Source organism: Nannospalax galili, unplaced genomic scaffold (assembly GCF_000622305.1).
Source record: "Nannospalax galili isolate Female #2095 unplaced genomic scaffold, S.galili_v1.0 scaffold1832, whole genome shotgun sequence".
Lineage (NCBI taxonomy): Eukaryota > Metazoa > Chordata > Mammalia > Rodentia > Spalacidae > Nannospalax > Nannospalax galili.
The window spans coordinates 305,074-315,930 of record NW_008331832.1 but is presented as its reverse complement, the minus strand read 5'-3'; the positions used below and the strand labels follow the sequence as shown (position 1 = coordinate 315,930).

At 39.2% G+C, this 10,857-nt stretch overlaps 1 protein-coding gene across 1 annotated transcript; it reads right to left on the bottom strand.

Annotated features, from left to right (window-relative positions):
• Positions 1-2,587: 2,587 nt before the first annotated feature.
• On the bottom strand, positions 2,588-3,638 carry LOC103729016 (olfactory receptor 151-like). Its single transcript, XM_008826987.2, has one exon. The coding sequence runs from the start codon at positions 3,560-3,562 to the stop codon at positions 2,630-2,632; it is 933 nt and encodes a 310-aa protein (XP_008825209.1). The 5' UTR covers positions 3,563-3,638; the 3' UTR covers positions 2,588-2,629.
• Positions 3,639-10,857: the final 7,219 nt, after the last annotated feature.

The following is a 10,857-nucleotide window of genomic DNA, read 5'->3' as shown; positions in this document are numbered from 1 at the left end:
ATATAGTATTGTTTAATTCAGATGTCTCTCTGTTAATTCTCTGTCCTGTTTGACCTATCTAATGGTGACAATGGGGTATTGAAGTCCCCTGCTATTAAAAAGTTGGGATTAATCTGGGTTTTAAAGTCCTGTAGTACTGTTTTTATGAAGTTGGGTGCACCATAATTTGGTGAATTATGTTAATGGTTGTAATATCTTCTTGGTTTATTGATCCTTTGATCAGAATGAAGTGGCCTTCTTTATCTCTTCTGATTAGTTTTAGTTTAAAGTTGATTTTATCAGATATTAGAATTGGAATGCCTACTTTTTTCTTAGTACCATTTGCTTGGTATATTTTTTCCCATCCTTTCACCTTAAGGTAGTGCCTGTCCTTGAAAGTGAGATGAATTTCTTGGAGACAACAAAAAAATGGGTTTTGTTTCTTAATCCATTTCAACTAGTCTGTATCTTTTGACTGGGGAGTTCAGTCCATTAATATTTAAAGTTATTAATGAAAGATGTGTATTGAATCCTGTCATTTTTATTTCTGTTCACAATCTTGGTGTAGCTGTGCATTTCCACAGTTATACTTTCATTGAATTTCTTTCTGTAACCCCTTGTGTATAGTCATTCCTTCAGCTCTTTTTATTACATCAAGAACTCTCTGAAGGGCTGGTTTTGTGGATATGAATTCTTTTAGCCTATTTATTTCATGGAAGATTTTTCTGTCCCCTTTAAGTATGATAGACATTTTGGCTAGGTAGAGCAATCTAGGTGGGCGTCTATGGTCATTTAGAGCTGGGAATACTTTGGTCCAAGCTCTTCTGGCTTTCATAGTTTGCACTGAAAAGCCAGCTGTGATCCTGATAATCTTTGTATGTGATTTGCTGTTTTTCTTTTGCAGCTTTCTGTATTGTCTCTTTGTTCTGAACGTTTAGTGTTTTTGCTGTGATGTGCTGTGGAGAGTTTCTTTTCTGGTCCTGTCTATTTGGTGTTCTATATGCTTCTTGTATTTGTATGGGCATGTCTTTTTTTAATTTTGGGAAATTTTCTTCTACAATCCTGTTGAAGATCTGTTCCATACCATTATCTTGAGATTTTTCTCCTTCCTGTATGCCTATGATTCATAAGTTTTGTTTTTTATGATGTCACACAATTCTTGCATATTCCATTCTTTTATGTTTGGAGCTATTTTGAGACAGGGTCCCCTGTAGCCTAAGCTGGCCTGGAACTCAGTATGTAGACCAGGCTGGACTTGAACTCACAGAGATCTGCCTGCCTCTTCCTCCCATGTGCTGGGATTAAAGGCGTGCACCAGCACACCTGGCACAAAATAATTTTTATTTAAATTACAATAAAGTAAAATTATTGCATATCCATCTTTATCCATTATCTATGTGAAAATATTATAAGAAACATAAAATCTACCATTAGTAACCATTATCATAGATCAGAATGTTTACAAAGTAAAAAAAGTATTATTTACCCAATGCAGCAAAAGTGGTATGTAGAAGAAACTCAGAAAGCCTAGATTTAATTTTTTTGCTTGTATAGTCTTCTTCTGCAGCTTTGACTCCTTTTCTTTCAAAATTTTGAGACAGGATTTCAGTCTGTAGCCCAGACTGGCCTTCAACTCACAACAATCTGTCAACCAGGCCCAGCTTAATCTTCAGTTACATAAAAGACTAACTAGACTCACACATTTCTTACGGGGTTTGATAGGTAGTAACCAGTATAATCCAGTCACCAGAGGCTCAGGATTATTGCTGACTACAGCACACAGAGAACAAGGCATTTTAAAGTGAAGGTCAACCAATGGTCATAAATAACCTGAACTATAAGCAAGAGTTCACAGAAGGAAGATTTTTCTCATTCAGTTTTTAGGCATATAAGTAAATGTCTGTGTTGAGGGAAAATGGAATACTGCCTCCTGGAAACTTCAAAGGGATCCTTTGGTTTTAACAATCAGTAAACATTAGAAGGGCATAGACTTATATCCACCACTAAATTTGCTCAAAGGGCTCAGCATGGTCATGAAAAAATGGATTACTATTTGGAAAGGTGCTATCATTGATTGGGAATTTGGAGTTCTGCTTACATAGGCTTGTGTAGACGGTCTCCTGGGGTTGGAGTCACTGTGGGGACTTGACTCTAAGGGAACAATTAGTGCTTAGTTTTTGCTTTCCCTGGGAATCATGTTTGTTTCCTAGACAGGTTAATTTTTGTTTTATTTGTAGAGGTACCTTGAAGTTTTAGAACATAGAGTCTTATGGGAAGATTAATGATTTAGGACCAAGTACCCTATTTCTCCCCTAATCACCGCCATCATCAACATCACCATCACCATCAGCACTACCAGCATATTCATCTCCATAATTACCCAAGTCATTACCAGCAGCAACATCATCTTAGTGCCATGATGATTGTCATTCAGTAATTAGTCCCACACCCATGAACATATGGGTGGCACTCATTTGACTTAACAAGTTAGAGAGAGAGAAAGAGGGAAAGAGAGAGAGAGGAAAAACTTGAGGCATGCATCCAGTCATGCAGAAAACTGATTATTTTCCATAAGTAGTTGGGTAGTTGGTAGCGACATTTTCAGGTGTCTGTAAGCACTTACTCTTACATGGAGAAAGAAGGCCAATAATTACATCAAGAGTTTTCTGCTCAGTGTTCTGTCCAGGGCAGCCTTCACCTCCTTGTTTCTCAGGCTGTAGATCAGGGGGTTGAGCATGGGGATCACTGTTGTATAGAACACAGAAGCCACATTCTCCTGGGCCAGGGAACTGGCTGTGGAGGGCTTTAAGTACATGAATGCAGTGGATCCGTAGAACAACCCCACAGCTGCAAAGTGGGAGCTGCAGGTGCTGAAGGCTTTGGACCTGCCCTCAGAGGAGCTGATGCGAAGGATGCTGGACAGGATGAATGCATAGGAAACCAGGACTGTCAAACTGGTGACTACAATGTTGAATCCAGCTAAAAAAAATACAGTCATATCTACATCATAGGTGCTAGAGCAGGAGAGCTTCATGAGGGGGAGGATGTCACAGAAGTAATGGCTGATGAGGGCCTCACAATAGTGCAGTTTTAACATGAGTCCAGTCTCTATTGTTGAGCCAATGAACCCCATGGCATAGACCAGAGCCACCAGCAGGGAGCAGAGTACAAGAGACATGATGATGTTGTAAAGCAAGGGTTGGCAGATGGCCACATAGCGGTCATAGGCCATCACTGTGAGCATGTAGCACTCAGCAATGACGAAAAGAAGGAAGAAGTAGAGCTGAGTCATGCATCCCACATAGGAGATGCGGTTTTCTTGGGACACAAAGTTGATGAGCATCTTAGGGGTAATGGCAGAGGAGTAGCAGAGATCCACGAATGACAAGTTGCTGAGGAAGAAGTACATGGGGGTGTGGAGCTGTGTGTTGAGAGAAATCAAGGTGATCATGCCCAGGTTCCCCACCATGGTAACCAGGTAGATCCCCAGGAAGAGGAGGAAGAGGGGCAGCTGGAGCTCTGGCCTGTTCGTTAACCCTCCAAGAATGAATTCTGTCACTGTGGACTGATTTTCTGCAGCCATTGTCTTCTGGTTGGGAGGCCTGTGGGGTGGGAGAGAGGGAGCTGGTGAGAGGTTACTTTTATTCTGCTTGGGGAAACTGGTTTTGTGCATTTGACTCCTGCTGAGCAATCCTGTTTATGACAGAGCATCTTCCCCTCACTGCAGCTGTTTGGTGACAGGAGGGCCAGCCTGGGATGGTTTCAGAGATGTTGAAGTTTAGAGGCATGGCAAAGTTTTAGATTCCTTACCACTGCCCTACCATATTTGATGGACACTTGCATGTAGTAGTGTCCTCAGTAAGTTCTCCCTAGCTAATTATGATTGTTACAATTTTTAGACTATAACACTAAAACATTACACTGTACCTCCCTAGTGCCAGATATTTATTGTTCACATGTCCCTGTGAATCATATATCATTATTGGTAGCTATGACATCCTCGTCTTTGAAGCATCCTTGAGAAAATTATTTATTTTGATTTTTTTTGTGTATGAGTGTATAGCCTGAAGGTATGTAAGTGAATCCATGTCATATAATGCCTGTGGGGGTTAGAAGAGGGTGTTGGATCCCCTGGAACTGGAGATATGGAAGATTGTTAGCCACCATATGGGTTCTGGGGACCGAACCTGGGTCCTCTGCAAGATCAGCCAGTGCTCTTAACTGCTGAACCATCTCTCCCACTCCTGAGGTTTCCTTTTTCTTTTCTTTTTGAGTCAGGTCTTGCTATGCAGTGCAGGCTGGCCTTGAACTCTTTCTATTGATTGCTGAGATTACAGGCATGTGCTATCATGCTCAGCATGAGTTGCATTTCTTAAATTAGAAAATAAATCTCACTGTGGTAACTCTTTCTGTTGTAATTATTAATATCTCTGCAGTGTTCTGTAGTTTGCTTATTCCTTCAAAAGCCAATCCTAGAAACAATTTTGTGAACATTTTTTAATGTGGTGTGTGTGGTGTATGTACATGTGTGTATGCTGGAGTGAGTGCACACGTAGAGTCCAGTAGAGGACATCCAGTGTCTTCTTCTATCTCTCACCACCTTATTTCTTGAGTGAGGGTCTCTCACTGGTCTAGAGCTCACATTTTAGCCTGCTGACTGGCTAGTGATCTTCTATGACCTGCTTCCCCTTCACCACCAGTGCTGGGGTTCCAGCACGTGCTGCCATGCGTGGCTTTATTTGAACTCAGGTCCTCTTTCTTGCCTGGTGAGTGCTCTTACTACTGAAGTATTTCTAGCCCCATACTCTTAAAGTTAGTGGATATGGAGAAAAACATGTGGGTTTAGATCAGTATTTTTATTTTCATTTCACATTTAGAAAAACTGCTGTTCCAGAGCAGGTGCATATTATGAGAGTAAGGCACACAGTAAGTGAGTTCCCAGGTCCTATTAACTTTTGCTGACTCCCTTCTGCTTTCTCCTGGCTATGAACTTCTTTCCTTTCATCTGGCCCGTGGGAGGCCCTATAAATCTGAACACCTGTACTCTAAGAAACGTGTGATTGAGACATGTTTACATTGGACAACTTTACAGTGAACGTTTCACATACTTGGTATGTGAAAATGATGAATGCTGTGATTTTGTTGTTGTTGTTTAAAAATAAAGCAATAAATGCCCAAGTTACTCATAGGTACAGCAGTTAGAAGAGTCAGAACTGGTCCTAAAATTCAGCGGTCCTGATGTTTATTCTATCTTATCTCCGCTAAACTTTTGGTGATTATCTTTGAGTATCACTTTATTGTTATTTAGTAAATAAGTTTACTGTAATTTTGATTATAATTTTTTTGCATTATAAAATCAACATACATGCAGTATAATAAATTAGAAATTTAGCTAAGCAAAAATGTAGTAAACACCACATTTTCTGCTACTTGGAGCCTAACACTGGTATGGACAATTCTTCTAGGTATTTTCTGTGTATAAATGTGTGTGTGTAGTTTTGCATATGATTACATTTTGTTTATTTTGTTTTTGTTTTTGAGCTAGGGTCTTCTTGTAGCCCCAGATGGCCTGGAACTCCCTAGGTAGACCAGGCTGGCCTTGCTCTCACAGAGATTCTCCATGTATGTAGGTGTACCCATGTAATGCAATGCCCAAAGGAACTGAGATGAAAGTGTCTGATACTGTTGGAACTGGAGTTACAAATGGTTGGTACCTACCATGTGGGGGCTGGTAATCGAACCTGTGTCCTCTGTAAGAGCAGACAGTGCTCTTAACCACTGAGCTATCTCTCCAGACCCATGATAACATTTTGTAACCTGATTTTCATGCTTCATTGGATTCCTATTACAATTATAATTTGCATTAACTACCTCTTTATTTTCAAAATCTTAATTAATTAATTTGTGTGTGTGTTTGTGTGTGTGTGTGTGTGTGTGTGTGTGTGTGTATACACATGAGCAGGTGCCACAGTATGTTTGTGGAAGTCAGAGGACAACTTCTGGGAATTAGTTCTCTCTCTCCACCATGTGGGTCCCAGGGATCAAACTCAGGTTGTCTGGACTGGCATCATGAGCCTTTACTTCCCGAGCCATCTTCCTGGCTCCATGTTTCATTTTCTTAGGTGTAAGAGAATCTTTAAAATCCTTGGGATCTGATTTGAATATAAGAACATATGCATTTCACTGGAGTCTTTATTTATTGGATTGCTGATAGAAAGGTATTTAACTTTATACTGACTTGTAGGTACGATTTTATTATTTATTAATATTATTTCTACTTACTACAAAATAATTTTTTGGGGTATTTTGAGACAGGGCCCCCCTGTAGCCTAAGCTGGCCTGGAACTCAGTATGTAGACCAGGCTGGACTTGAACTCACAGAGATCTGCCTGCCTCTGCCTCCCATGTGCTGGGATTAAAGGCATGTGCCACCACGCCTGGCACAAAATAATTTTTATTTAAATTACAATAAAGTAAAATTATTACATATCCATCTTTATCCATTATCTATGTGAAAATATTATAAGAAACATAAAGTCTACCATTAGTAACCATTATCATAGATCAGAATGTTTACAAAATAAAAAAGTAAGTATTATTTACCCAATGCAGCAAAAGTTGTATGTAGAAGAAGCTCAGACAGCCTGTATTTAAGTTTTTCACTTGTATAGTCTTCTTCTGCAGCTTTGACTCCTTTTCTTTCAAAATTTTGAGACAGGATTTCAGTCTGTAGCCCAGACTGGCCTTCAACTTGCAATGATCTGTCCACCGGGCCCAGCTTAATCTTCAATCACATAAAAATACCAACTAGACTCACACATTTCTTATGAGGTATGATGGGTATTAACCAGTATAATCAAGTCACCAGAGACTCAGGATTATTGCTGACTACAGCACACAGAGAACAAGGCATTTTAAAGTGAAGGTCAACTGATGGTCATAAATAACCTGAACTACAAGCAAGAGTTCATAGAAGAAAAAATAAATAGAGCTCACAGAAGGAAGATTTTTCTCATTCAGTTTTTAGGCATATAAATAAGTACCTATTTTAAGGAAAAATGGAATACTGTCTCCTGGAAACTTGAAGGGATGCCTTTGGTTTTAACAATCAGTAAACATTAGAAGGGCATAGACTTATATCCATCACTAAATTTGCTCAAAGGGCCCAGCACGATCATGAAAAAATGGATTGCTGTTTGGAAAGGTGCTATCATTGACTGGGAACTTGGGTTCTGCTTACATAGGCTTGTGTAGACTGTCTCCTGGGGATGGAGTCACTGTGAGGACTTGTCTCTAAGGGAACAGTTAGTGTTTGGTTTTTGCTTTTTCTGGGAACCACGTTTTGTTTCCTAGGTGTTTTGATTCCTTGAAGTTTTGGAACTTAGAACTAATGGGGAGATGAATGATTTAGCATTAAGAGCCCCATTTCTACCATAATCACCACCATCACCATCACCATGACCACTATCACCATATTCATCTCCATAACTATCCAAGTCATTACCAGCATCATCCTTTTGCATGATGATTGTCACTCAGTAATTAGCCCCACACCCATGAACATATGAGTAGCACTCATTTGACTTAGCAATAGAGAGAGAGAGAGAGAGAGAGAGAGAGGAGAGAGAGAGAGAGAAAGAGAGAAAGCAAGAGCAAGAGAGGAGGACATGTGGGATACAGGAAGAGTTGGAGCAGGGAAATGAGTGCATATGATCATATTTCATTTCACAGATACATGAAATTCTCAAGAATAAAGATTATAATAAAAAGGAGTTTTGAAAGCAAATTCCATGATTTGACTGAATAATCAAGAGCAATGGCAATAGCCTGTGTTGTGAAGGAACGCTAACTGGTGAGGGGCTCTCACTTTGTCCTGCTGCTGCACCTGTAGATGGTGTAGAAGGGCAGGCGGCCTGGGACCGTGGGAGGAGGGCACATAGGAACTCTTCAGTGTGGCTTTACTTGGGTAATTTGTTCATAAACAAATTTCTGCTTCATGAACCCATTCTGTACTATAGTATCTACAAAGATATTTTAGCTTAGAATTTTATAAATCAGTCTTTGGAGATGGTTGTAGATTCACACACAGTATTATAAAACAATATGTGGAGGTTCTATACTGTACCCATTGTATGGTATCTGCACCCCCAACACATGGTAACATCTTTTAAGGCAATTTGTCCCATACTAGGATGCTGATATTGACATAATCTATTAATTTTATTCAGTTTCTCTGCTTTACCCACACTCGTCTGCATACTTATTTCTGTGTGGATTATTCAGTGGAATACGTTCTTATACCTACTACCACAGTTAATGTAAACAGGTAGGATCTGTTTTTCTAATTTTAAAGCAATGATTTGGTTTCCTAGTATCCTCCTCAGGTGATTATTCTTCTTTGGTATCATTATAAACTTACTAGTCTAAACATATTTAATGTGGTTCAATCCAGTGCAATTATTATGCTTTTGTTGATCAATTTTTTTTATTAGATTTTATTTTTAATTATGTGCATGTGGATGTGTCTGTGGGTGGCTATGTACAGGTGCATGCAGGTGCCCTTGGAGGCCAGAAGAGAGTATTGGATCCTCTGGAGCTGGAATGGTGGTTGTGAGTATCCTGATATGTGTGCTGGGAATGGCACTTGGCCCTTCACAGCCTCTAAAGTTTCTTATATTTGGTTGCTGGGCTTCTCAGTTTGTCTCTGGACTTAATTATATCGTTATCTCTAATACTTTCCTTGCCATCTGCTATGACAAGATGTTTGGATTATCTCATTGCTTGCATTCTTCAGACTGTAGTCAATCATTTCTCTAAGAAACTTGGTTCTTTCAGTGGGGAAATGACATCTTAGGAATGTAAACCTGGTGCCAGAGAATCTCAGTGCTACTACCTCCATCACTGTTTCCAAGTCTTTTCTGACAGCTAGGAAATTAGACTACAAATTCTCAAAGTCTCTCTCTCTCTCTCTCTCTCTCTCTCTCTCTCCTCTCTCCTCTCTCCTCTCTCCTTTCTGTCTCTGTCTCTCTTGATCTTCTTTCAAATAAAAGAAGTCCAGCAATTTTACTAGAATATGTTTTATTGTTTATTCTGGGACAATTTTCTTCTGGTATTTCCTCTCAATGTGTAACTATTTTTCAAACCCAAGTAAACACATCTTGAAATCTTGTTTTTATCATTTATTATGTTCCCTATGTTGGTTTTCTCTATTGGGATTCTTACTCCATGGCAGTTAGCTCTTTACCCAGTTTCTATATTTGTAATTTTGCCACACATTCTCTCCATTTTCTCTCTCTTTTTTTAAAAATAACTTCTGTGTCCTTTCTGTTTTTATCTGGCCCTTTGCTTTCTTTGATTCTGCTGTTACTGCTCTGCTAAAATAATTCTTGCCAGCTGATTCTCATGGAGAGCTCTGGTTGGCTTGCTTGAAAGTTCACAGCACCAGATATGCAGTAGTTCCTTCAGAACTTATTGTGCTCAGCTTAGATTTCCCCACCATTGGAGTGTGCAAATACTTTTCAGTGTGAGCTGCTATTCTCAAATTATCCCGATGAGATTCTTATGGAATTGTCTGGGCTTTTTAGTTTTAACAAATATCTTGTTGCATCTTTCTGCACAGATGCCAATGTTATGTAGAGTTTTGGTCTTCATCACTCTGCCTCTGGCTAAAGGGTAGTATATCACCTATTTTTGTTAGCGATGCCATCTGTGAAAGTGACTGTATTATTTGATTGTCTTTGTTTATAATGGAGATATGCAGGGAGAATAAGACCCATGGCATCACCTTATCAAAATCCTCCAAAATATCCTAATATTCCACACCAAGGAGAAGGTGACAGCATTAACAACAGAAAGAGACCATTTAAGGCATATATACATGAGGGCCGATATTTTCCCTTTTTAAAGTTTTATGTGTATTGCCTGCATGAATGTAAGGGTACCCGTGCTGGGAAATTCCTGTGGCAGTCAAAAGAGAGTGTTTGATTCCCCTGGAACTGGAGTTACATAATCTAGCATCATTGTTAGACAAATTCTAATATTTCAAATATTAGAAATATTTCAAATATTTCAAACTTAAAATTTATTTAGGAAAACTAGTTTTCTTTCTTTAGTTTATAGTGTGTATGTAGGGGTTATGGTGAGAAGCCTAGGCCATTCATCAAATATCTATAGGTTTCACTGGAGAATTATTCAGAAAAAAACAAGAGTAACTGTTGTGCAGCTGTTTTCCTTTGAATGGAAGAGAAAATCATATCACTTGGGATATTCTTTACTGACAGAGAGAGAGAGAGAGAGAGAGAGAGAGAGAGAGAGAGACTCATTACAAGGCTCAGTTAACTCCTGAAACTTACAAGGTCCCTCCTCAAAGTTATATAACAGTAATAATTGCTGAAGAGAGGAGACTTTGACCAGTGGCTGGGCTGCCTACCAGTAGTTCAGGAAGCTCCAGGGATACAATTTTATGAATCATCCCCTATGCTGGCGTGGGGTTTTGGTGATATAGACATCTCAGAGTCATCTAAGCTCCTATAAGTAACTCATCATCCATACTCCTGCAAGCAACTCCAGTAAACTCACTGGCTCACTAAGCAAGATTTAGGCATATCTTTGGTGCCTTGTCTGTGGTTAATAGATGTTTGTTCATATCTGTCTCTCCAGGAAAAGTCATACAACATTGTACTTGAATTTATGGGTTTCTAATATGGGTATTATCATGTATATTAGAATTTAAGTTGATTTTATGCAATAGAAAGTTAAAGCACAACAATGCTTCCTGGTTTTATTTAGATACTGGTTGTATTAGTGTTTATAATAGTTATGGGTTACAGACTTTTCCTGGGTGGAGCTTTCTATCTGGTTGGAACTTACAGACTTATC

Bases quoted from the DNA above. Each gene is read 5' to 3' on its own strand.
- LOC103729016 (XM_008826987.2), bottom strand. From the start codon at position 3,562: ATGGCTGCAGAAAATCAGTCCACAGTGACAGAATTCATTCTTGGAGGG.